General features: G+C 42.3%; 1 protein-coding gene across 1 annotated transcript in view; it reads left to right on the top strand.

The window, feature by feature from the left end:
* Window positions 1–27,782, top strand: part of CEP135 (centrosomal protein 135) — a 278,727-nt gene that overhangs the window by 832 nt on the left and 250,113 nt on the right. Inside the window, exons 2-3 of the mRNA XM_069200895.1 lie at window positions 16,858–17,006; window positions 27,106–27,296. Of these exons, the coding sequence (XP_069056996.1) occupies window positions 16,894–17,006; window positions 27,106–27,296 (304 nt within the window). The 5' untranslated portion in view covers window positions 16,858–16,893. The remainder of the gene's footprint in view (window positions 1–16,857; window positions 17,007–27,105; window positions 27,297–27,782) is intronic.

Here is a 27,782-nt window from a genome sequence, read left to right as displayed (position 1 = left end):
AATGTGCTGACAAGGTAAATGCACGTGACTTGATATGTTGGACTCTCCAATCGTAGACATTATTTCAATTTCCATGTTGTTTATGCACTTTGTCATTTTGCTGATCTGGGCTGTATAGACATGGTTTGATGCCCTTTCTGCTCCTTCTGTATGTCTGGATGTGAGAATACCATTAAGAAGCGTGCGTGCGTCATGAAGATGTATAGGAAAGCAGGCAGAAAACAATAACGGGAGTTTGCAGGGGATCTGCTGTTTCAGGCACTGGTAACATATTTCAAATTTCGATATGACTAAGAATATGCACATTTGTAGAAATGTTGGGTCTATTTCGAGGACCAGTACCCATGACCTGGGTGCAATTTGTATTCTGAGCTCAACTACTGGCCAGGGACAAGGAATCAGACCAGGAACTAAGTTTGCTTAAAATAAAATGGCTCGCCACAGTACATTGGTCGGTGGGGTAGGATCAAATAGGAATGCATGTTTATCAATAATGGGTCCAAAGTAAAAAGAGACAAAGGCAGAAATGTGATGGTGAACATGCTGACTAGAAATATTAACTTCATCTATGGATAAGCCTGGGAGAGGTATTGAGGGAAAGGTTTTCAGGAACTGAGTGACTAGCATCGGTGTTGTTGAGGCAAGTGGTGCTTTTAGCATTGATCAAGCAATCCACATGGGGACGTTTCTGGGTTTATGGTATTCAGCGCTTAGTCAGAACCTCTTTGGCTTTGCTAAAAATTTAGATAGAAATTCCATGTAACTTGGTTAAATTCAGACTGATCAGCAAGACTTGGTAGATTTGAAGTGCATTAAGGCAGTCCGTTTTCCAATGCCTCCACTGGCCACAAGCAAAACATGATCATGGGGCTTTTCTTCTACCCATTTCCCCCGCTACCTTTTTGCCCATTTTTAGTCCCCAAGGCCCACACTTTGAGGGGCTCCCCATCCTCCCCCTTTTCACATTTTGCTGCTTGTTCTGCAGCTTCAAAGATATTCATTTGGGCTTAACATTCACCTCCTTTCTGTCCTGCAAAGCTATAAAATGGTCCATGAAAGTCACCAAATCCACTAATTTCTTTGCCTTCCAGTACATATAGTCATAAACTGACTTTCTCACATTCGGTAACAATCCATGCAGCACCCAATGTTTCCAGAGCCCTGTTCGTCAGATGGGCATTGCCAGAGTATCTCTCAAACGCATCCTAAAGCCTGTATGAATAATCTGCGGGCGACTCACCCTTATTCTGTTTGAGATTCGAAAGCTTGGTCCAATCTGCTGCTTATCCTGAAAAAAACATCCCCACCTTACCTGCACACCTTCATAAGGGTTTGTCAGGCCCTGACATTTGGCAGGGTTGACTCTGGGTGCAGAGACTAGCAGCAGTGTGGGTAGGGTTGGTGTTCCGTTCCTATGAGCTCTCTGAATAAGAGGGTGTCATTTGCTAAAAGAAGGATCTAAATAGCTTCTGCGTAGTCCCACTTTAATCTAGGTTATGGTTTTGCAGAGTTGTGTAAAATGTGATTTTTATATGTAAACTCCAGCTCCAATAAATAGAATCTATTCAAAATATCTGAAACAAGACGGACCCAGCATGAGTTGTACGATGAATCAAGTAAGGTTTAGTACCAAGTTTAATAAAAGGTGTTGCACAGAATTGGAATATCTGACTGTCAGATCTCTTTTTAGCATGCATGCTAAATGTTAAAGAGCCGGTCTCCAAGTTTCTCAAGTAAAATCTGAAACAATGTGAACGTTTGTTGATTGTAAGAATGTTTGCGAGTAAGTAAAGATGAATAAGATCCTATTTAGTTTACTCCTGTGTATCGAAATTAGGTGCTGTTTGCTCCTCTTACCCCCTTCCTGGCACTAAATACCATTTGCCTTAGTTTGAATTTAAGGATTAATGCTCCCCATTGGTCAATGGAGTTTACAGGTAACGGAGATACATTTAGAGCAGTTTGTGAGCCAAGGAAGGGAAGAATGAAACCAGCAAGTATCGACCACAGAGTGTATGTCACTGGTCAGCAATTGAGCCTTGTGTTTGGTAATGAGATTGGTGTCGCCTGGTACTTTCTGGCTGATGATTAGGTTCAGTGGCATATATATATGGAATTTGTTTTATTGAATAGCAGGTGTGTGGAATTCTACTGGTCCAAGGAATGGGATGCTTCGTAAATCTACTTGCCTATAAAAAAAAATACACTTGTCACTTTTGGTGCCGCCGAGTCAGGTGACATATTATGGCAGCATTCTCGTTCTGTCACAGCTCTGACAATAGCTTCTCATATTATGCCAGTGCCCATGTATCAGTGTTTAGATTTTAGCAAGGCTCTGATTGTGACACCTTTCTACACATCTAAATGCAAAGGGTGGTCTACACCAGTAAAAACAACAGAAAGAAATAGGCGGGAAGTCAAGGTTCCAAGATTGAATGCTATGTGAATTTTTGCACACCAACAAGTTAACATGTTTCAGGGAATACCCCAAATCCTCCAACCTCTTCCCACACTGGAAAAGTTTGGAAATGTACTATTGCCAAAGGCAGGAGAACACATTTTTCTAGGGTAGGAAAACAAGGATGCAGGGAAAGTGAATTTGCAATTGCATAGCATATTTTGGAATGGAATTCACAAACATTAGCGTTTTCAGGCGTACTTCTGTTAACTTTTGTGAATTCCTAATTCTGCATCAATGCTAGGATATATATTTATGGGTGCACTTTAATGTGTTGTGTTAAGAATCTGGCCCTCAATTTATTATGTTGCTATAATGATACCCATAATGGATTCACATTTATTCTCCATTAATTGTTTAAAAAAAAAAAAATGGCCTGCATCAAACATGTTTTACTAAGTGATGCCTTATAGAAATTGTATTTAAAGCTGAATAATTGTTCAGCAATTTTTTTTTCAAGCTGCACTCTTTTGTGTGTACATTATGTTTTGAAAGCAAACAATTACCAATCTTGTGTTCATGCTTATTATACATGTATTTGTATATTGACAGGGTGTATTCTGGTAGCATTAGGTATGATCTTGCTGTTTTGCACAAAACTTTGCTGCTTTGCACACACTCTCTACACACTTTACAGTTTTTATATTTTAAAACTGATTTTAGCAACTGTTCAACTGTTGAGTTAAAATTGAATGTGTGGGTTCAACTGGGACACTTTAGTTTATCGTTGGGAGCAGCTAATAACTCAAGTGAGGACTACACGCTCATTTTCCCTCAACTGGGTAACTAGAGCCGCCACATTAAGGCAGTGCACGCTTTAGTCGTTCCACGACTGATGTGTAAAGTTAGGCACCTGCTGGTGCCCTGAAAGCGTGCCTAAGGCAAGCCGTCTGCGCCTGTTAGCGTCCTGAAGCAACCAGCACCAGCCATGATGCCCATCTTCCACCAGAAAGTAATAAACCCCTACATTATTGCAAAAATCTTCTTTTGAGGCTCGCCCATAAATGTAACGTTCCACTGCTTAGAATTTCTTCTAAAACTAACTACCTTTGCTCTTGATGCTTTTTTCAGATAACTGCTCCATTAAATATGAGGAACACTGCTTCCACAAAGTATCTAGGAAGGGAAGGACTCAGTTTTCGTCAGCTCTGATTAATGCCCGCTCGCTGCTGAAAGACACTGACCATATTTTTGATCTGTTGGAGGAAGCGATTTTGGATTTACTTTTTGTGACAGAGACATGGTTTGCTGATGCATCTTATCCGGCCATTGAAAAGCCATTCCTAAGGGTTTTAAGATTTATAAGAAGGATCGTATATCAGGCAGGAGAGGAGGCATAGACTTGGTTCTCAAGGAAGCGTGGGAATTCCAAACCTTTGAGATTGAGGGCCTGGTAGATGCTGAAGCAATGGGCTTCTGTATCACTCTGTCACATCAGCATTCTCTCACATGTGCGCCTATTAACAGGCCTCCAGGGTTGGCGAGTTGGTTTCTCAAATCTTTAGAGATGGCTGTGGCTCACCTGGCTGTGAGATATACTCATTATCTGGTTTTAGGTGACCTTAACGTGCACAGGGACAAAGCAGATGACAATGAGGCAAAGGAGCGTCGAGCTATGATGTCTTCCTTAGATCTTAGTCAATATATATTTAAACTGGCTCATCAGGCTGGTCATGTCCTAGACCAGATGTTTTCTAATAAGATGGTGCAAGCAGAGGATCCTAGTCTTCAGGTTCGGTCAGATCATTACCTGATCAAATTCTTGTGGCAGGCCCTAACTAAGACTGATGCTCCTGGTAGCAGTTTACCTGCAATTTATAGAGCATTCCATAAAATCCAGCACTTGGAATTTACTCACTCTTTGGCAGCTAGCTCTCCCTCTCGCCTAGGTCAGTTAGAGAATGACGTCGGGCTGCTTGATAACTGGAAGAGGGACTCTATTGATAAAGTGACACCACCTTTTCCTCGTAGAACAAGCATAAATAAGCCTTCCAGTCTGTGGTTCTCCCACAGTCTTAGGGCAGAGAAAAAGATGCAAGGCACTGTAAAAGCAATGGAGAAAGAGTATAATATAGATGATAAGAAAACCTATAAATCAGCTCTTTAGAAATACCATGCAGAATTAAGAGCAGCTAAACAAAATTACATTGAAAATAAGATTGAGTGACCAGACAATAAAGAAAGAGAAATATTTGTGATTGTTAAACTTTTTATGACTCAGGCAGCGAGCTTAAGGTCTCACCATCCCTCGATGGAGTGCTGTGAACAACCGGCCATGTATTTTCAGACTGAGATTCAGAAAATGCATGCCAGTTTGTCCACTGGGATATGGTCAGATGCAGAGTTATTTGATCGATTGAATGCTCTTGCCAGCTTTGAGCTGATATAATTGGAGACCTCGTTGTTATCTTTGGGTACTCTGAAATCAGGCTTGCCATCTGATCTATGCTCACCTAACCTACTAGTAGCCGGGGTCTCCATCGTTCACCCCTTACTAAACAGGGTGCTTAATATGTCATTAACAACCGCGACGGTACCTTCCTCCTGGAAGCAAATGAAGATTTTACCCGTCATAAAAAAGCCATGGTGGACCCCAGTATTCCTTCAAACTATAGGCCAGTCTCCTTGCTTCCAGCATTTTCCAAAATTCTTGAAAAGCACATGAACTGTCTGCTTTCCCTATACCTAGAAGCTGTTAGCTTACTTCATCCTGGCCATTCTGGCTTTAAACCTTGCTTTGGTACAGAGACAATGCTTATGGAGGTCTTGGAACAGATCAAACGTACTTTAGATATTATGGGAAAACTGTGCAGATAATGCTAGATCTATCAGCAGTCTTTGATATTGTTCCCCACTACAGACTTCTAGCACGTCTCCAGGCCATTGGTTTAACAGGACTAGCCTTAAAATGGCTTTCTTTCTTTCTGGCAGGTAGAAGCCAACAAATCTGGATTCCTGCTTTCTCCTCGGGCACCAGGTGAATTGACAGTGTGAGTTCCCCAGTGCTTGGCATTAAGTCCAACCTTATTCAGTCTGTATCTTACTCCCTTGGCCAAGATTGCTGAAGCCATGGGGCGAAACTTATATCACATGGTGATGTTACGCAGCTGCTTTTTTAATTTAGTAAGGGAAAAGAGATATCTGGAGTTCGGATTAAAACCTGCCTGACGTTCGGTGGATGGACCACTCCAACTCAAGTGAAACGTGGACAAAACTGAAATTTAGTTTTTTGGTAATACTGCGCCTGAATTTTGGCAGACCTTTTGGTCTTACGGTTTGCAGGAGGGCTCAGGTAAGAACCTAGGCGTCAAATTGGATCAACATATGTCATATTAGTATTAAACCAGGTCAGTGGGTGGCACTTATTTTGGATTTCTACACTCTTTAGGAAGGTTTTTGCATTTCTTGTCTTTTTCAGCTAAGAAGACGGTGATTCACGCCTTGATAACTTCCAGATTGGATTATGGCAATGCCTTATATTTCAGATCGCTAGAACAGTTGTTGGGCGAGCTTCAAGTAGTCCAAAATGCCACATCTCGTCTACGGTTGAACATGCTGATTAGAAAGTGGATGTCTTCTCATCTGCAAGATCTTCGTTGGCTCCCTATCAAGAAAAGGATCTTGTTCAAAACATTAATTCTGGTCCATGGGGCTCTGTTCCAGGCTATCGCTGTCTGTCGCAGGGCTAGGTTCAGTTTCTAGGACCCACAAAAAACCCTGAGATAGGCTAACTGTTTTTTTTTTTCAGAATTTTTGCCTGCTTCCAGGCACCCAACACTATGGCTGATGACAGAAAGGCATTCAAAAGTTTGTTGGCTGGAGGATTGATAACGCTGGGTCAGATGGAGAGCCAGAATTAAGACTACACATTGCTGCGAGAGAGTCTTCCATGGCGATCAGGTTGAACCTATCAAGGGTCTTAGATGGATTAAACAGTGAGCTAGGGTCTCCTCCAGCTGCTTGGAAGGGAGAAGGGTGGCATGTATATTCGGGGTCTTGGTCTGAAAATAGTGAGCCAGTTGTTCACACCATTCCACTGTGGGCATCTGGTGCCCTACCCTGGCCTCTGGCAACTTAGAGGATTCCACTATTTTGAAGATTTTCCTAGACCTATTACCAGCATTAGCAATCCTATCCTCATAATAGTTTTTTTGCCATTTTGATCTCTTTATAATATTTTTTTTTAAGGCAGCTTTATACCTAGCCTTAGCGGTCGGATTATATGACTGTTTCCACTGTCTTTCAAGATGCTTGCACTCACTCTTCACCTCTTTGAGGGAATTTGTGTACCAAGGACAAGAAGGCTTAGCTCTGTGCGAGAGCCGCTGCAGTTTGGGAGCCAACTCATGGCTAGTGAAGCTAATCCAGCTGTCCAGAAGACCAACGTGAGTAACTACATCATCTGAAAGGGAAGGCTATGGCTCTGCTATTATGAGAGTGTCAGCACATGCTGCTCATGAGGAACAACCTCCTTGTTATTCATTATGCAGTAGTCCTTGCCCAGTAACAGGAGGGCTCCTCAGGGGTGTTTGGTAGCCAAAGAGTCTCTAGGGTGAATATGCAGGGTAAAGATCAGCGGCCCTCAAGTGTCCTTCGCCACTGGTAATAGTCTCTTTCCCCACCCTTTCTCTGCACTCTGGCTTGGCAGAAATAATTTGTTGTCTCACTTAGTTATTTGGTGGTGCTGACTCTGCATTTGATTATCATCTGGGCTGTGTGGTTTGACATGGTGTGCCCTGAACAGGCCATGAGATGTGAGAAGTAGTGACTCTTCTCTGCCCCTGCTCTTTGGTATGTGATCCATGCCTAGAACACCGGTGCAAGGTTAGCACACCAGTTGAGAAGGCTGTGTTAGAGTTACAGTTCTCACTGCTTGATGGGTCTTGTGGCTTGGATTCTTCCTTGAGCCCAAAAACAAAACCAGCACCCAAACAAGCTAGGTGTCTTGTTACCCTCAGTATTGGATGCAATCTTCTTGGTCTATATGGCTCTCCTGCAATACTCTTGTTTCTTCCTTGCAGGAATTGCAGACTGTAGTCCGATATTCGTTAGTGGCGCAAATCTATTTTATTGTTCTCAAACATAAGTTGTTGGTCATGCTTTCAGAAGGGCAATGCCCAGACCTTTTTGCCTTTTCCTGACACTTTTTTTAAACAAATTAGTTTTTGTTGGCCTTAGGATTCTAGGCACATTACCACTGCTAGCCAGTGTTTGTGCTGTCTGCCTAAAACATAGTTGCTATACTTCAGACTGAGAGAAGACAAAATAAAAGGAATGCCAAAAATGCAGCACTCTTAGTCTGAGTAATGAATTTATCAATGCACTTCTCAAGGATCGTACAGGGAAAGTGTTCATGTCAAATGCATTAACACAAGTACACTTTTGAAAATAATCACAGCAGTAGAATAATAATGATCAGAGAAATAAAGAAAATACCCTACTTCAACCATGGATAATATATCTATATATAGTGATTTTATACTCATGCACAACGCAGAGCTAAAAATAAGAATTAAAAATGCATGCAACATCATCTCCTTTGCCAGATTCAAGTTGTGAACCCAAACGACCGCGAAAAGAGAGAACTACCCTCAATGGTATCCGAGCAAGGCGTCCCCACCGGGAAATGAGTTCTATCTAACCCTGGTCCTCAAGCTTCCTTCTTATATATTTTAAACAAGCTGGAGAGGAGAATTCTAGAAACTCCCTCACCCATACAGAAAGTTGTTGTTCAAACGCTGGTCGTACCAGGTCCGTGTTGAAAGAGCACGTTTAGAGATTGGTGACATCCCAAGGTGCCCACCCAAGACTGAACTGTTCCCTGCCGTACCATAAACATTCTCTGGTACATCCTTATCTCTCCCTCACACAACCATGTTATATCCCTGCCTTGCTGAGAAAGAACGAGAAGAGCGAAAAACATGTTGCCTAAGTTGTGTGTGGAAAAATACCTGCACCACCAATGTGACGGTGTTTGAAGCTAAGCTAAACACAAAATGGAGTTAGTGGTCAAGATGGAGCAATAGTTAGATACCAATAGCATTACACATGGTAACATTGGCTTATAGACGATTGAACTAATAAAGTGCACTACCTGTGACCATGGTCTGTAAATTAAATGCTAATAGGAGGCCTGCAGCACTGATTGTGCCACCCAATTCAGTAGCACTTCAAACATGTCTCAGGCCTGCCATTGCAGAGTCTCTGTGTGCAGTTTGAAACTGCCATGTCAACCTGGCAAGTGTCCCCACTTGTCATGCCCAAAACTACCTTTTTGATACATATAGGTCACCCCTCCTACATTTGTTTTTATTACTGGCCTATTGCTCCCATAGAATACCATTGGGAATACCTTATTATATTTTAGAAGTGTAATTTCCAAGTGGGAAGGGATGGGACCCCCTCAAATTAGCTGTCTCTGGAATCACAATTTAAAATAACAACTCATGGTGAACTTGGATTTTAAATTGTAATTCTGAAAACACCACTTTTAGAAAGTTGGCAATTTCTTACTTTAATCATTTGGTGCCTTCTACTTATCTTTAAATACACGTCTGAGGTGAGTGAATGCTGCGCTTGTGTATTCCCTCTAGACAGCCACACACAAAGGAAGCTTAGGTGTGACTGAAGAGCTATCCACAGCTTGATGGACCATCCTGGACATGGAGGGAGGAGTTGACACACCTGGTTAGGCTGTGTGTGTCCTGCCCCCACTCAATGGGGCTGCATACCCTCCTGTGTGAGGCTAGAGCCAGGGCAGGAATGGCAGGGACTCTGTGCACTTCAAAGGCATCTCTTTGAAGTCTCCCCAGCTTCAAAGGCACAACTGGGTATAAGTACTGGACCTCAGACACCACCAACTCAGTACACTTCTGGACCTGTGGATACTTTCCCAGGAAGAAGGACTGATGTGCTGCCGAAAGTACTGTCACTGTGCTGAACTAATGCTGTTCTGACCTGCTGCTGTCCTTGCCTGGTAGCAAGACGGACTGGATCTGCACCTCTCCAACCCAGACCAAAGTGACTCCAAGGGCTTGCCTTTGGAACCGCAGCACCTTTTGGTCACTGCATCGCTTCCGCTGTGTGGGGAAAATCAATGCATCTCCCCTCCTGCGAGGACAACTCCGGCACATTGCTTTCAGAACCACCGCACCCTGCTATCGCTGTTGCTGCGTCTGGGAAAATCAATGCATCTCGTTGACTGCGTGGGGAAAATTAATGTATCTCCTCTGCTGCGGGGATTGACACTGGCACATTGCCTCCTCTGCTCTGCCCATCTCCATTGATGCAACCAGGACTAAGGTACTTTAGTTCAGCGGGCCTCACTGGGTTCCCTGTAGCCAGTCCGTGGAGAAGTGTGGCTCAATGGTTAGAGCGGCAGACCCTGAAGCAGAGATCTGGCTCAAGACCAGGGTTCAAGTCCCGCTTCGGCAGGTCTTGGGCTCAATTCCCCTTGACCAGATAATTCTCGCCTCGGTGCCTAATCTAATTCATGGGTCCCACTCTGCAACTCTGGGCAATAGCTTGCTTAATCTCCACAAGGTCCCCAACAGCGCTTGGATGCCTGGCTTCACCCTGGGGGTGCTCAGGAGTGGGCGCCTCACAGGGAAAAGCCAGGAGGGGTTCCATAGCGGTATGAGTACAGCGCCTTGAGACCCTAACGGGTGAGTAGTGCGCTATACAAGTGCTAATTTACATTTACATTTACAGTCCATGCTCCATCACGGTTGACTTGAACTCTTGACTTCGTCTTCGTCCAGCGCGACCAGATATCGCAAGTAAACGTGTATTGGTTCTAGGTGCTATTTTACTGTTTATTCTTTGAAAATTCATAACTCATGTTCTACTTATTGAATTTTTGTTTTTTTGGTCTTGTTTTATATATTAAATTAAGCATTATTTGTTCTAACTAGGTTTAACTTTTTGTGTGGTGTTTTCACTGCTTTACTGTTCGAAGTGTTGCACAAATAATTTACAAATTGCCTCTTAAGTTAAGACTGACTGCTCTGTGCTAAGCTACCAGGGGTTGATCACAGGTTTATGTATGGTGTGTATCTGACTTACCATGACTAGGATTGTGGTTCCTGCTTGGACAGGGTGCATACCTCTGCCAACCCGAAATCCAATTTCTAACACCCTTGATCTTTTGGGGTACACATTTTCACTCCCACTGTGGGGTCACTTTGGAATCCTTGGGCCTCAACCATCGAGAGCAGTTTAGCTCCTTCCCTGAATCGGTAGTGGACATTGTCCGTTTCTTCCTGCCTCAGCTTCTTCTGATTTTCTTCCGAGTATCATCTTTCATATGTAAGGACAGCTCTGTTGCACCTCCTTAGCTGAGCAGTTGGTTAGCTCTCTCCATCGAAAAAAGGGTGTACATAGCACCTCCTGACAATGTTAGAAGTCCCCAGGCTTCTAGTCACAAACCTGATAAGGAGAGTTGGTGGTGACAAGGGGAGTTGGTTGGGGGAGCTTCTCAATTGCCACTAGCATTAAGGCCCGGATTCCTAATAGAAACATCTTGGCACACTAGCTTGAAATCTTTGCACCATTGTTACACTAAAGTGACAGGCAGAAGTTGTGTATTCACTTGTTCACTTTTGAGATCTTTTCGCTTATTCCACTTTTTCTATCTACAATACAATTCTTTGTCCAAGGCCGATAAGCTTTTACTGTCACCTGCAAAGATAGTAGGGGATGGTAGCAGAGCAGTCCACCTTAGTGAAAACTCCAATAAGATTGCATGATCGATTCACTACATTCTCAGTTTGCCAATACTGTCTCTCCTGTGTGGTAGCATTCTCTACACAAGCTTTGTTGCCTCACTCACCCTGGTTATAGGTTTACTCTCGTAGGAAGCATTTAGAAGAGACCGAGCATAATGGATTGAATTACCCCATGTGGCCAGAGACTACACTCACACACACTTCTACCCATTTTACGTGTCCCTGCCCATTGAAAAGAATCTTGGACTTTGAGAGAGAACCTCGTTTGAAAGCGGTCAGCACCTCTCCATATTTGTGGCGTTTCCTGAACCAGCAAACAGCAGCTAGCTCTCTAAATAAGCTGCATGTAACTGATTCTTCAATTCAGCGTCATTATTATGGAGATAGTTGCAGTCTGTTTTGCAGAGCTCTTTGGCTACGGGTGTTGTATGTAGCAGAATCCCAGAAGAAGAAACCCAGCGTCCACTGTTCAGTTCAGTTCAAGCTAGCCACGATTCCCAGAATCTGTTTTATGTGCGCCTTTGCTTGCCTAAATGAATATTTATTGTAAGCGTCCTATCTGGAGGTAGTAGAGTTTCAAATAATTTGGAAATGCAAAATGGAGAAGTAACTAGTAAGCAGTCTGTCACGCATGTTCTTAAGGCCCTGCGTGACTTAAAGGCACTGAAGCAGTACTTGTATCAGTATTGTTGCTGTCCTTTTAAACACAGAAACCAAGTACTACTGTGGGATTTCTAAATTGCCAAGTACTCCTGTAAGCTTTTACTTTCAGTGGTTAGCTAGGTCGAACAATCAAAGCTTCCTTTTGGAATGTGGTGTGGGGCTGAAAAACTAGTGAAGTTAGATAGTAAAGATAATAAATAAAATATCCAAGCAGTGTTATTCTTTCAACGAAGGGCTTTCACTACTATTAAGCACATATGCACAGGGTTTGCATTGCAAATCGGGGTTACAATTGAACTTGACCTAGCACAGCCAAGACTAGTACCTACTAGAGGGGCATGGGGTGCACATAGTGTCCAATGTGTTGTCCTTTGGCGTTTGTCACTGCAGCAGACCAAAGGCATGCCCCCACTCAGCACAAAGTGGTGCTTCCCAGGAGCTGCACCGATTTAGAAGGGAATTACAAGGTGCTGGGGGAGACTCAATGCTATCTCTACAGCTCATGGTCATCTCGTTGGGGTGCCAACTTGCAGACGCAGCTTATGTCATGGATGCAGAGGCTCATAACAGTGATGGGCTACTACATGGTGTGCCACTTGCAAGGTCAAATACCAGTCTTTCATCTGTGTTAAACGTAGTTGAAGAGCCTTAACACCCCAGCTGCAGGGACTCAAAACGCTGATGGGCTCCCACACAGGGTGTCACTCAAAGTGACATACGTTGAGCTTGCAGCACACGCCAGTATAGCTCCTTCTAAGCAGTATAGATCATCTCTGCATTCCTGGGGATATGGTCCTTATCCTTTGAAGGAAAACGGACAATGTTTTCATATCTTGTCTTATCCTTTCTCCACACCATTGTACAGCGTTTCTTTAAGTGAAACTTTGAATACTGGATTTGCAGCTGTCCCAGTCCAGTATCCAGTCAAGTTCAACGTTTCCCCCATGTTTTGTAGTGGGAATGATTTGCTGCAAAAAGTGAATTTCCTTTTAGTTGACCACATGTTATATTTGTTGGTATGTGGTTTCCTTTAAGGAACCTTGGGTGGTTGGAATGGAATGGGATGGAAGAAAGAAGGTAGGGGAATAGGATTCGGGGAGCGGTTGAGCAGGAACTCGGACGTTATGTACAGTGCGGAATAAACCTTCCTTTTTATTAAATTCTCTTTGCGTGTGGACCTTAGTTCATACACACAGTATCATAGCAACCATTATTGACTGAAAGTGTCACATTTTTTTATTCATGGCAGACAATTTCTGTTCTCATCACAAAATATAGCATATAGGAAGGGGTGTGTTGTAATCTGTCTTGAGGATCCTTCGTGTTCCAGGCCTCGAGACAACAGAATAGAACGTTAAATAAGTATGTGCTTTGCGGCGTTCTCTCCCGAGGCAGTTACTTGCTGACCTTGGGAGAGAGAGCACAGCGTCTGAGTTGTACTGCAATAAAGCTTCCTTTCCGTTTCTGTGGTTATACGGAGCCTTTATTTACTTCATTTTGGCGACGAGTTGGCCAGCAAGGTTACTCACCTGTCTACAACCCGTCATGGATGCTCAGGATTCACGCATCACAGAGTCGCGACTTCCAAGTCCAGATCGGAGGTGCGTCCGACTTCATTTCGACGACTCTGGTGGCATGCAAGCATTCCCATATGCTCTCCGGTATTGACATTATGTATTTTATATCTTCTTCAATTTCTCTGAGGCTGTTTGCGTCCCATACGTGCTAGCTATGTTACCTAGCAACGTGGGAACGCTGTGAATGATTTTTTTTCAAACTCTGCGCGTGCTCTTCTCCTCACAACACGCGTAGTTTACTTACGCTCTGGTTTCGTTGTAACTTCAGTATACTGCACGCATTTCATCAACGTCCCTGCGTGGCGGCCATCTTTGGTGATGCAAGGCCAGTGAAGTCAATACCAGCTCTACTACATTATACCCCTGTTGGTCTTACTGGGTATATATTGTACACAGATTGACTCGTTCAATTGAACCATGGGAATTTCGTGCAGTTTCACATATCGAGTCTGGTCTTCAACGGTGATTGACGTACTTTATACTTACTTATACTCTGACATGGAGAATTAGGCTGCAGCAATCAACTCTCCTCCACTATTTTTGATGCATCCTGGTGCTCCACCAATCGAATGGGAGGAGTGGGTGGAAATATTTGACAATTATCTGGAAGCGCTGGATGGGTCGGGGTTTTCTCCTGACAGAAAAAAAGCGATTTTGCTCAGTTTTTTGGGCAATGAAGGTCACCGAGTGTTTAAATATTTACCCAAGGCATGTGATCAATCTGGGCAACCTATGATGATGTGTTTGTTGAGGCAAGACATAAATTGGAACTGAGATTTTCCAAGACTGAAAATGTGGTTATGCGTAGATTTAATTTCTACACGCAGTCTAAAAAAGAGGGAGAATCTGTATACGAGTTTGTCCCTCGTTTGAGGGAGTTGTCTATTAAGTGCAAGTTTGGGCCCATGACGAAAGAGTTAATTAGGGACTAACTTATAGTGCAATGTAGAAGTAGGAAAATGCAAGAAAGGTTGTGGGCTGCAAGAGATCCAAAGTTGAAAGATGCTATTGAGATCGCTAAAGTGGTTGGAGAGTCTGAGTCCTGTATGAAATTGATGGATAAGAGGGAGGTTAAATATTCCGATGATGTGACGTGTGGAGTGTGAGGTTGCAGTTACCTCCAGAATGTGGGGAGGAAATTCGGGTAAAGGGACTCCAGGCGGTAGTGCTTTTGGCAATAAATTGTGTTCCAAATGTGGTAGTAGATACCACTCTTCTGATTTTAAGAATTGTTTCACCATTGGGAAGGAGTGTAGACGATGTGGACGTAAAGGGCATTTTGCCAGAGTATGCAAGGGAAAGGACGTATCCAAAGGGAAAGTAGCTGTGGTGGTTGACGAGGGAGAAAACTCGTACGCGAGTGATGTGGTTGACAGGATACAATGCGTATCTGGGTTTGACACTAGTCTAGTAGGGGTAAGGAGAATGCAAAGACCCAAAGCTACGTTCATTATTAGGAATGTGCCTGTCGAATTAATGGTGTACTCTGGCTCTTTATACACCATTATTCCAAAGGAATTGTTCCTTCTCAAGTGGCCGTCGACTAGATTATTACCCAAGGACATTAACCCGGGGGGGTACCAAGGAGAACAAATTGATATTATAGGCTACATGCTTACAGAAATAGCTTTTAAAGGGAGGACGGTCACGGGCAAAGTGTATATATCGGAGTCAGGTCCTCCTATTTTGGGTTGGCAACATCAATTTGATCTGTGCATTACGATTAATCCGTGTGCTCCCAGTCAGGTTATGGTTATTGGTGACACTACACTGGACAATATTTTGTCTGGTGCAAAGAATGTGTTCAAAGAAGAAATGGGAGTACTAAAAGGTTATGTTCATGAGATCAAATTAAAGCAGGGAGCTGTCCCTGTGCAGTACAAAGTCAGGAAGGTGCCAGTACCAGTCAGAGGTGAAGTCAAAGCACTTTTAAATGAAATGCTGGACAGTGGGGTCATAGAACCTGTGGAGGCCTCTGTATGGTTGTCGCCTATTGTTATCTAAAAAAAAAAGATGGAAAGTTAAGATTTTGCGTGGACTTGAGGGGTTTGAATCAAAATATTGTGACAGATCACTTTCCTTTGCCCAATATTAGTGAATTGGTTTTACTATTCAAAGGAGCTAGATACTTTTCTAAGTTAGATCTTAAACATGCTTATCATCAGATAAAACTTCATCCAGCATCCAAAGCTCTCACAGCCTTTGTTACCATGGAGGGGACATTTCAATTAACCCGAATGCCTTTTGGTCTAGTGTTAACCCATGCCTTCCTGCGAAGGGACTACCCTCGCCCTGTTTTTAGGCCATAGTCACAGGGCTCTCTTTTCAGGTTAGGTCTTGACCTGATGGAACTGTTCAAGTTTAGCCTCGTGAAACAAAAGTTCCTTCCTGAGAACGATGATACAAGGCCAGATAGTGCAATTGACTTCACTAAGAACTCCAGAGGAAGGAGGAAGTCTAAAGAGTAGCAAGGGCTGGATACAGAGAGAAGGGCAGTAGCTAGCGATGGCTGACACTAACCGTGCAGATCCTCCTACAACTGTAGGGGGCTGACCCAAACATGAATACTTTTTCTTACATGTACGTCTGCACATTAACTTTGCATACTGTCAGAGGGAATGAAGGGCCAGCCGTGACCTACTACACATATTAATCACGAAGAGCCAGCTGGCAATCTTGTAACTGGAAGTGAGGAAAAAGGTGTGTGCCTCATTACTGTAATCAGCTGCTACCAACAGTTAGTAATATTGTGGCCTTATCAAGCTATTCATGACAAAGGTCTCGTGCTCCAGAAAACATACCAGGTTAGCCAGAATGTTAAACATAAACGCAGGGTGTCATGGACACTATGCCAAGGCCCTTTGTACCCTACACACTGTACATTGCTATATTTCTGTTGTGGCTTTTCTTGAATCCACAGGAGATGATGTGCAAAAATTGTGACTTTTTTAAATCCAATTATTCAATGTCTGTTGCCAAACCAGTCATAGAGCTGAATAAGATAAACTCATATTACGAGATCTGAGAATAAATTTGAAGTCCGTGTATTTAAATCCTTTTGTTGCTGGCTCATAAATCGAGTTTATTACGTTGGATGCTAGCAACATGTATTATTTACAGCTGTGAAACAGTAAAACTGCAGTGGCAAACAGTGTCTCGAAAGCCAGCTTATTACCAGTTATCTTTCTTCCTTGTGTCTACTTCGGTCTAATTTATGTTACACTTCCTAACTTTCATTGAGGTTGACAGACTTTCCCTAAACCTGGGCTTGATCTCTAACATTTTCATTCTTAAGCTACTCGAGGCTGAATCGAACAGCAATTGTTATAGAAACTGGGAGAAAGACTCTTCATATTCGAATACATATGTGTTGTGTACATTCTGTAATCAAGCATGTAGGTGTTCTCTCTCACTTGTGATTTTCTTTTTTCAGGCATCAACCAGTGACTGCATCTGCTGTATTTCCACAATGAGCACAGCTGCAGAAAGAAAGTATATTAATCTCAGGAAACGACTTGACCAGCTTGGCTATAGGCAACCCTTGGGAATTGAGTCATTGCCCCTCGTTGAAAAACTTTTCAGGTATCAAAAATTAAAATTGTCCAAACATATAATTTGCCATACTGGTACATAAACTATTTGCTGATTCTTATGCAGTAATTTTATTTTGCCTTGTTCATTAAGGTTTGCTCTCCAAATTCTGAATAGAGACCAAAACGTATTAGTAATTCAGTGTCATGATGTAATTTAAGGGTAGTGTTGAGTGAATATAAACACTTTTATTCCATTTTCCTGCATCCTTTGGTGCCTTAGGCCATATGGGGCCAATTCAAAATCATTTTCATCCATTAGTCTCATGGATCTACTTTCTAATTTTGGAGTCTTTCACACCTCCAGCTCTTGTCTGTAGAAGGCGGTCTTTCTTGGGAAACGTTGCACGTGCCGTGCTGTTGTATAAAGTGAATAATGGTGCCTATTCGAGATGAGTAGTTGATTCCTATGACCTAATATCTCAAGGCTGCACCTTGGCAGCGGGTGTTAACCAGGAAATAATAAAAATAGAAAAGACTTAAAAAGTGCACTGTTATCTTCGAAAGGGTGTCCTATCGCTAAGAAGTTCGGAGAAACTGAGAAAGAGGGAAAAAGAGTACACATAATTAAACTAGAAAAAGCAAAGTTTTAATGACTTTACGAAACACAAGATAACCAATAAATGAAACAAATATCAATAGGAATGAAATTCCAATGTTTGGCAGTCAGATGGTAGAAGAAGCAACAATGAATTGGAGCAAGGAATACTCTGGTGATATGCAGAAGGCCTCCTTGTGAGGACCACAGGGACCTAAAAAGACTTGTGCTCATAGAGGCAAAAAAGAAGGTAACTGGGGCCCTGCTGTTAGAAGGTATGATCAAACCCCAAAAAGTGATGGGTGGAATGCTTGAATTAATTCTTAGCCCCTCATAATGACTAGGCTTCCATTGTGTTTTTCTCCACTATGCCATCTTAGACAGGAACCAGTCACATGCAAAACCCCAGTCTAGTTTCAACTTATTTGGGCCTCTTTAGTATGGTCAGCTTTGTTACAATGGCACATTGAGCATGGGCCCCACATCTGGGAGTACTTCTTGCTCTTAGGGCATCACACTGAGGAACTCAAAAAAGTGATGGGTGGAATGCTTGATTTAAGCTCCGCCAATGGTTAGGCCGTAATCGAGTTAATTTTTTTTTTGTGCACCTTGTTGCCTTAGACAGGAAACAGCCATGTGCAAATCAGCCTTTCCTGCTCCAATAGAAACTGTCCAGCTCAAACGTCCAGGCCAGGTCCCTTCTGAACTGGATCACAAACAACTACAGTCTGGTTTCAGCCTATCTGGGCCACTTCAGTATGGTGCAGCTTGATTTCTGCCATGCGGTGAGCATAGGAGCCATGTCTAAGCATACCTGCTGCACTGAGGAACACAAAAACGTCATGGGTGGAATGCTTTAATTGATCTCAGCCACAGCTAATGCATTACAGTCCATGGTAATTTGGTCCACTATGCCACCTTGGACACAAGCAGATACAATGGCAGAAACAGAGGATGTTACAAATAGCTCTCTTGGCCATCAGATGCTAGTGAAGATTTGTTTTTAGCAGAGGGATAGAGGAAGTACTAGTGGGGAGACCACAAATGAACCTTGCTACTGCATTTTTAATCATGTAGATATATTACACAGGCAGGTCAAAATTTAAAGAATTGCAGTAGTCCAAATGAGAGGAGTATAGTAGATTGGTCAACTGCTTTCCAATGAGTGAGAAGGAGCTGAAGAATAGCGTTTCTGAGAAGTCTCAGTGTCAGAAAACATGAAGCAGAAAGGTTGCTAATTTAGTTAGTGAAGGACAATGTGGTGTAAAAAATAACACCCAGATTAACAGTAGCAGAGATGGAGATTCAGTTTGGTGAGCTGCAGTTCGGACTCTTTTTCAGCTCTCCTGACCTCCAACGTCTCAGGGAACAGGTTGCAGGAGGACACACTCTTTCCTGCTCTGGACCCAGCAGGGGACCTCACTCCTGTGGACTCTTCTCTCTCCTCTGGGGCAATGGTCACGGGGTCCTTCCTCTACTCCTCTATTTCTTCCTCCTCTCCCAAACCATCCTTATCCTCCTCCCGTGAAGTATATTGCAGCAGCCAGACTGCCTCTCAGACCCTGAGAACTATCTGGAGCTCCTTTTTCTTAGAGTTTCTCATCTCTGCTCCCTCTCTTTGCACAACTGTTTCAGCTCTGCCACAATGTAGGTTTCAGTGTTCCTTAGGACTCCCTCCATGTTTCCAAACAAGTATCACAGGTGCACAAGTATAAGGCAGGAATTTAGTGTGGAAAAAAGAAAAAATAGCCAATAAAGGAGAACTAAACAAAAGGAACTATCCTGATATCAGAGTATTACTAGAGGTTTTTCATTTTATCCAAATTACTGAGTGGCACTACACAGACACAAATACTGGGTCCCACCATTGCCATCAATGTAAGAAATTGGGTTATTAGTTCAGAGGGGTGAGAGCCCAGCTCAAGTAATAATGTCAAGGTGTACCACAAAAGTCATTAAATAAACCTGTGCTTACCCGTCAGGTAGCTTTGCACAAAAGCAGCCAGTCTCAACTAAAAGGCAATATGTAAAGTATTTATGCAAAACTCAAACTCTAATAAAATGAAAACGCAACACATAAAAATCCTAAACCAATTTAGAAAAATAGGATAACATTTAATAAATAAATGACACCAAAACACAAAAAACTAATCAGTAAAACTAGAGTTATGAGTTTTTGAAGTTTTAGGTGAAAATAGCACCAAAAAGCGCAAAGCGCAGTGCGTGGGAATCTGGTTGTGCTGGGCCAGGTCAAAGACACAAGTTCAGGCTGACAGCGATGGAATGCAGGAGTTTAACTTCACAGAGTCTAAGTCCATGTGAGTAGCCTCAGCATGAGCTTCATGTCAACGGGGAACGCAAGGAGGTCATTGTGAGTGCCAGGAGCAGATCGCCACTGAAACTTCTCATTGGAGGTTGACTTGAAAAGCAGGCCATTGGTGGAGCTTCGTGTTGGCTGGAGACACTGCATTTGTTGCTGACACTGATGGTCATCACTTTCATGAACAGCAGGTCAGCACACACAAAAAAGGACCACAAATCTTCTGGATGTTCACCTACAGATCAGGAGGAATATACTCTGATGCCAGCCAAGGGTCCAGGACCTGAGAAGCACCTCTTGGGAAATCAGGGCTCACTCCAACAGGGGCTAGCATCAGGCTTCAGATACCATCAGGCCTCCAGTTGGTGCTGATCAGCTGGGCACTTGCAATGAAGGGCTCTGAAAGCTTGTTGTGTCTCTGTAGCTTAAACAAAAAGTCAGCAACTGACTCTTAAAGTCACTTCAGGGGATGCTGGGTTCAAGGCAAGCAGTTCCAGGCTTCCTTATTCAGACAGCAAGGCACTCCTTGTTGTTAATCTTTCACAGGTCCAGAAGTGTTCTGATGAAATGCTCTGTGGGTTAAAACATTTTTATACCCCATGCTGGCCTGTGGGTGGAGAATGCTCCATGTGTTTAACCATTTCCCTTTCCTGGATTTGACTCCAGTCTGTCTTGGGGGAGGTATTTGTCAGTGGCATGGCAGGCAGCCTTTATAAGTCGGGAAGAGGTGGACATTGCCCTAAGTCTACCCTTTCATGCTCAGGAATGGCTGAGTTTACTCCCCAGGACATCCCGCACAGGAGAGGACCACTCCTACCCCACAACGAAGGACCTTTTGTCCCCATGTCTGGAAGAATTACACAACTTGACACAGGAAAGCCATTCACAATCATGTGATCCTGGCGACTGACAGAAAGGCACATTTGGCTTAGGCAAAAAACATGCCAACTTTCTAAAAGTGGCATTTTCAGAATAGCAATTTAAAATCCAACATTACAGTTCTAGTAGATATTAAATTACCATTCAAATATGGAGAAAAATGATTTTTCTATCTGTTCCCAAATTGAAGTTATCGCTTATTAAGTGTAATAAGATAACCCAGTGTAATATTGCTGCTGTTGTCCCTCTCTCACAATCTCAGTGTGATGAGCTAGCTGACTTAATTTTCTAAAAAAATTGCAGATATTTAGGCCTACCTTTCCTCTACATTAGACTCTTATTGCAGTCTGTGGTATTTCTCCATGCCTTGTTCATTTAGCTCATTTTAGCCAATTGATCTCTCAACCTTTCTAACACCCCTTAATACTACCAAATCAGGTTCGCCTATGGACCTTTGTCCTCTCTCTGTACTGGGTAGATTTAACCCACAATTCCTGGATCTGCTTATAAAGCACCTAAATACTTCACTCTTGGAAGGCACTGTCCCAAAAGCTTGGAAGCATGCTATGGTCAAACCCCTGCTTAAAGAACCTAAGTTCTATACTTTTACCGGGTCTAATTACAAGACAATTTCGCTTTTACTTACGCTGGCCGAGTTCTGCAAAGACACGTAAATAAACAGCTGACGATGTATATGGAACTTAATGGCCTGCTCCACCCCTTGCAACTGGGCTTTAGAGCAGGCCTTAGTACTGAGTCAGCTCTTCTTGTCGTGACAGAACACCTTAAGCATCAAATTGACAATGATGGCACTGTTGCGCTGATTCTGTAAGATCTCAATGCAGCCTTTGACGTAGTAAATCACAACACTCTTCAAAGATTAGAGGCTGGCGGGTGTGCAGGACAGGGTCCAGTCTTGGCGGAGCTCTTTCCTGCAAGATCAGGTTTTCCATGTTCACACTCATCAACACCGCTTAAAGTTACACCCACTACTTTCTGATGTCCCTCAGGGATCCACACTTAGTCTAACCCTTTTCAATTTTTATGTAAGGCCACTAGCAGATATTGTTGATAACTGCGGTTTTACTATGTTTTCATATGCTGACAGTCAGATCATTGTCTCCTTGTCTTCCCAGGAAAATCGGAGTGCAGAGGCCATAAAAAGCTTCTTGCACGCATTTCTTCCAGGATGAATGCTAGTTCCTTCAAAAATGGAATGCAGATTAGACTGAGGTCTTGCTGCTGGACCACTCTCCCCACTTGTGGAGCCCTCATCTGTGGCCTGGGGCTATGGTTACTGTTCTCACTTCAGTACCCGTGGTTAACAATTTAGAGGTCTGGCTTGATATCAGGCTGTCCATGAGTTGTCAAATTACCAAGGTGACCTCCACCTTCTTTGACACTTTGAGATGGGTAAAATTCCGGTTTGTCTTCCTGCCTTTGCCCAAAGAACCATTATCCAGGCCTTAGTTATTTCTAGGGTGGACTACAGAAACATTCTTTATTTAGGTTTTGTGAATGGTCTGCTCAAGCGACTTCAGATTGTGCAAAATGGTGCTGCAAGACTCTTACTTCATCCTCCCCAAGTTTTCCTCCACTTCCAGTTTGCTTCAGGAACTCCACTGGCAGCCAGTTAAACCTTGTGTTCAATTCAGACACTTATGCTATGTGCACAAATGTCTAAGTCTGGCCCCATATATGTTAGACTGTGATATTACTATCTTTACCCAGTCGTTCTCTGTGCTCAAGCAGTCTTGATCTTGCGGTAGTCCCCAGATTTAGGAAAACCCATTAAGGAGGTTGAGCCTTTTTCTTCCTAGGTCCAAAGCTGTGGAATTCCTAACTCCCTGCTTTCGGACTTCCGTTAGAAATTAGAAACTTGGTTATTTTAATTCTGTTGTTGTTAAGGTCTGCTCAGAGGTGCCTAGTATTTTATTGTAGTTTAGTGCTGGGAAACCCTTTCTGGGTAGCCATCTGCTGTACAAGTCTTATAAATATATATAGTTGATGTAACCAGATAGCCTCACAGCAGCAGGGCTCGAAAAATCATACAAATGTTACTAGACCTGCAGGTCAAGTAACTTAAATAATCTACTTGACCTAACGGTAATGTGCTTGGACCCGTAAGCGGGTTTCAAATTGTCTGATCCTAGGCAAATAGTTTGCAGAGTCGCCTTTTTTTTAATTCTCACATATGATTGCTCATCAAATATGTGAGCTCTGCATTTCTGCCATACAAAAAACCTTTTTTGTTTGATTAAGTAGACTAAAGTTTGCTGCATGCATTATACGAATCTAGCCCACATACCCATGAGGTCTAGCCCACATAACATAGGACTTCTTTTAGTTTACTAACAACATTGCCATCAGGGCAGGAGTGTTTCTCAGTTTGTTTAAACACTCAATTTGAATAAATATATTACTAAACCATGATGTGGTAACACATTGTCATCTACACACAGTAAGTTGCCAAGAAATGTCCAAAAACCTCTCCACTAACTTGCAGATTTACTGATAAAACTATAAAGTGTATTACTTGTGAAAATTGGGTTTCAGAAAACGCATCCCTAAAGTATTCTGATTTGTTTTCATCCTATTAAAATATTTTTTGATCACACACAAATATTTTAAGAAAGGGCTTTCACAGCTACTGAAATATATTTTTAAATGTTTGCACGGTTGACTTAGTCATTTAAATGTTGTGTGTTAGGAAAAACATGACACCCTATATCCTTTTATCTTACATTCTAAGCAGCAGGTCACACAGTTCACCTTGCAAAGTCCTGGAACTCTGCAGTCATAAGGATAATTAATTGTAAGAAAAACTGACTTTTGACCTCTGTCTGTAAAGACAGAGCAAATGTGATATAAGAACAAGATTTGATGTCATCCTTTATTGCCCCTCCACTTTTGAACTGAACAGAACGACTGTTCATTGTCAACTCACCAAGAAGGGACGAGTAAGTATTAAAAAGACTTGGACCTGATCAATTAAGATTTGCCAATGCGAGTTGCCAAGTGGATTTTTCGAGCCCTGAACAGGGACAACGTCTTTCATAGATTTTCACTGTTGAGACATGGAAAACCTAAACACACATGTCCTGCTTTTTAAACTCCATGCACCTTGCCCTATTGACATTCAGGGCCATCTTTCGTGTGACTTACACATATTAAAAAGAAAGGTTTATGCCTGGCTAAATGTTTATTTTGTTGGGTTGAAATTGACTACTGGCTGCAGTGGCAAGCCTAAGATATGTTTTAGAGGGCTACTTTAGTGGGTAGCACAATGAGTGATGCAGTTCTCTAGTAGCATTTAATTTACAGGCCCTGGGTGCATGTAGTACCATACAGTAAGGACTTACAAGTACATTTAATACTCCAATTAGTTGCAGGTGAGGGAGAGTGTGTGGTGTAACATCCTGAGCCGCTGACTTCGGAGCTGGGGGAACCAGGTTTGAACCTCTGCATTGGGTCAACATCCTGTGATTCTTGGCAAATCACTTACTCTCCCTGTGCCTACAATTCAGCGCCTTGAGACCCTCATGGGTCATTTGCTAGAGTTTATTAAGCCATTTTCCCCGTGTTTTCAGTGGCAAGCACAAGGATTTTACCACTGGTTAGCAGGAGTAAAGTACGCAGAGTCATAAAAGCCAACGGAAACTGGTTCAGCAAAGGAAGGCAAACATCTGGGATGACCCTACAGAAGTGGTCTAGTCTAACACATATTGAAATATGAAATATTTAATATCTGTCAAGTAAAAGTTGCATTCTTTTCATCGGGGTGTTCTAGCTTCTGGGGAAAATTTGTTATTATACTTAATCCCTGCATCAGTTCAAGTCTGCAACCAGTCTATTGTCTTGTTTGGTTTCCGGCATGTGGTTTTCTTCCTCAAATTACCACTCCTGGATGTCTTAAGCCAGGTATCTATTTTAGGTTTTAGTTGTCAGAGCCAGTAGATTACTTATGGATAGTAGGTAAACCAGAGAAGCAATGTTTCTGACTCATTTTCTATACCTTTGTGTTAGAACGAGATCCAAAGGGCATCCCATAGTTCTATCTGCCAGACAACAAGAATGAGCCAGAGCACTGCCTCCTAACATTATCTCCTTATTTTTGCACGTGCTCGAGGCAAGTGCATGAAGGTGGCTCCTTCCACACCACACTTGGGGGAGTTTGCAGCCTGTTCGAGTACATTTTATGAAGCGTTGCTGGTGACAAGTATTTTCTGAAAAAAATAATAAACTGTAGTAATTTACTAGGCACATTAGCAGAGATGTTCGTGTAAGCACTTACCCAGTTAGCTTTTGTGAACTGTTCCTGCCAATCTTTCTCCCATTTTCCCTTCAGTGTTAGTCTAGGTGTCGGTTTATCTGCTCGTAAGGTCTTATAGACGAGAGAGATCACCCACACTTCTTCAGTGTTTGAATGTGTCTCTTGGAAAAACAGGAACTTGCAGTTTCTGCATAAATCGCCCATTTCAGGAAGGCTCCGTTTAACCACCTACCTATTGTCTTGTACTTAAATGAAAACAATCCTCAGATTTTTCCATTGAGCAGACCATGTATGGCTGATCAGGAGAGATTGCCCTCCCAGGCATAAGCAAATGTTTCAGTGATTCTCTACCATGTGTCCTCTCTCATAAGGTTTTTTCTCGTTGTGGTTCCTGAATATTTATTTGGTAGGACGCAATTGACTGCTCTCAAAGCATATGTGCACCTGGGAAACATTAACATTTTCATCAGGACACCATAGCCTGATATATACAGCTAAAGTGTGATCCAAGATGTTATAGATTTCTTAAGCCCTTCTGTGATACTTTTAATACTTTCACAGATCAAGTTCCCAGACTTTCCTGCTATTTGAAACTCTAGATATTAAAATATGTACACTCTCCAAGTCATTCACATTCCTGTTAGAGTTCCTGGTCCACTAACCTGCCAAACAGAAATAGAGTTGAATTGTTCCAATTAGTTTCCAACCCTGACACCAGTTCAGACTGTTCTAATTATTCATTTAGGAACGGGCAGACTCACTAGGTTGTCTCAAGAAGACAAGTGTGTGGTCGGCATGCATTGAGATGACGTGACCCTTCTAAGCCCTGTCAAATTGATGATCATTTGTTAAAGGGGACAGGTGAATGTTGCCTGTATAACATGGTATGTAACTATGAGATATCTCTCTAAGAACAGTGCTGCATTTGCACAGGTGATGGTTCACACCCATGAGAATTTTCCTCAGTCAAAGCACCACTTCAGTGACAACAACATTGATATCCTCATCAAATTCTAATTACTCAATCAGTACCATTATTTTAACTGAATAAGCACATTAGTCCTTTATCTATTCTTACTCTTAACCCATGAAATCATTGTGTTCATTTGAAAGAAATTGTATTAAAATATCCCACAATAATAAATTCAAATGTTTTGGTTAAAATAGTTCAGTAATTCAATTAAAATAAAATAAATGTACAAAGGGAACTGAACTCTAGACTTGTTGAGAATGATGAATTGTAGCTCATGAAAGTAACATCAGTTAAACTAAATATCATATCAAAAAGGTAGAAAAGCCATCTCCTTGTGGTCACCTTTTTTAATTAATTTACAAATGGGGTTAACTACCTATGTATTATTTTAAATATATTGCAAACGTAAATTTTGAAGCATATTTATATTTCATTAGATGTGCAGGTGTGTATATGACTTGAAATTGATATGATGTGTTGGTGCACTATGTGACTATGTCTAGTAAAAAGGGTTGCTTTAGAAATGGTTGCTCTGTCGCTATTGGTAGATCCCTTGACTGCAGACAAAGTGTCTGACCCAGTCTGCCTTCAGGCTGAGATTATGGCTAGTGATACGTGTGGCTTGAAAGCAGAATGTTTCTGATTGTCAGCCATTGCGGGTCTTATTTTATGTTTTTTACCTGGATGTTGCTGGTGCACACTTCAGTCTTTATTTTGGCAGCTGCTCAATGGCAGAAACCATGCATGTAGGAGGCCAGGGGTCATTTTGCCTTTGTGTGCTAGTCCTTGTATCAAGGTGAGGCAGCAAAGAACTTTTAACCTTATATGTGAGCGTGGAAGGCAGAAGTAGCCCTTAGCATCTCACAAGCCTCACATTTTGCTCACTGTGGTTAAAAAGCACAGTTACTCCTCTCTTTATTTCACTGAGTATAGTACATTGGTTATGGCCTGCAAAAAATGTGAAGCAATCTGGCAGTAATGCTTCAAGAAAACACCCTTCACATTTGACCAATTGGCACCATAGTAAATTCTGATTATACAATTAACTGTATATATGCATAAATGGCTAAAGGACTCTACTGAACCAGCTTCTTGCATTTGATTACAGTGACCTGGTCCATACCACTGAAAGTCTTCGAAATGTGAAGTTAACAGCTGGAAAAACTGAGAAAGAAAATAAGAATGTTGATTCTGTTATAGAACCCTACAAGACAGAAAACGCCCGACTTGTCAGGGAAAATAATGAACTTCACCTGGAGTTACTAAAACTGAAAGAAGATTCAGATCGTCAAATTAAAGGTGAGAGCAAGACTTTGTTAAAGTGAGCAAGTCAATATTTGTGGCCTTTTTTGATGTTTCCTTCACGACTTTTAGCTGTCAGTTTTTTTAAAAGCCCCTTGTGGACAATACCAAAAACTTACAGTAGGTTTAGAGCCAACCCAACAATAACTATTGGTCAGTGCTTAATTTGTAAATAAAAATGTGCCGGAGCCCAAAGACTTCCTCTTAAACACGCGGCGGCTGCAATTAAATGTGCGAACACGGAATACTGATGCAGAGTAATCCTGAAGCCATCTCAGGCCTCTTTAATCCATTTACAGCCACTCCCTGCCCCTTCAGCTCACTCTGCAGCTTTCTGCTTTCTCCCATTGTGACACTTTTACGTTTTTCTCTCCCCCCATCTTTCCCATATGGGTCTTTTGATCGCAGTAAATGCTTGAGACAGAAAATAAGAGCCAGCCCTCAAAAATAAGTGTCGGTGCCCCGCACCCGAAACAACAAGCA

This window comes from Pleurodeles waltl, chromosome 1_2, assembly GCF_031143425.1.
Source record: "Pleurodeles waltl isolate 20211129_DDA chromosome 1_2, aPleWal1.hap1.20221129, whole genome shotgun sequence".
NCBI classification, from domain to species: Eukaryota; Metazoa; Chordata; class Amphibia; order Caudata; family Salamandridae; genus Pleurodeles; species Pleurodeles waltl.
The sequence above is the reverse complement of the archived record's forward strand: the minus strand, read 5'-3'. Positions and strand labels throughout refer to the sequence as shown.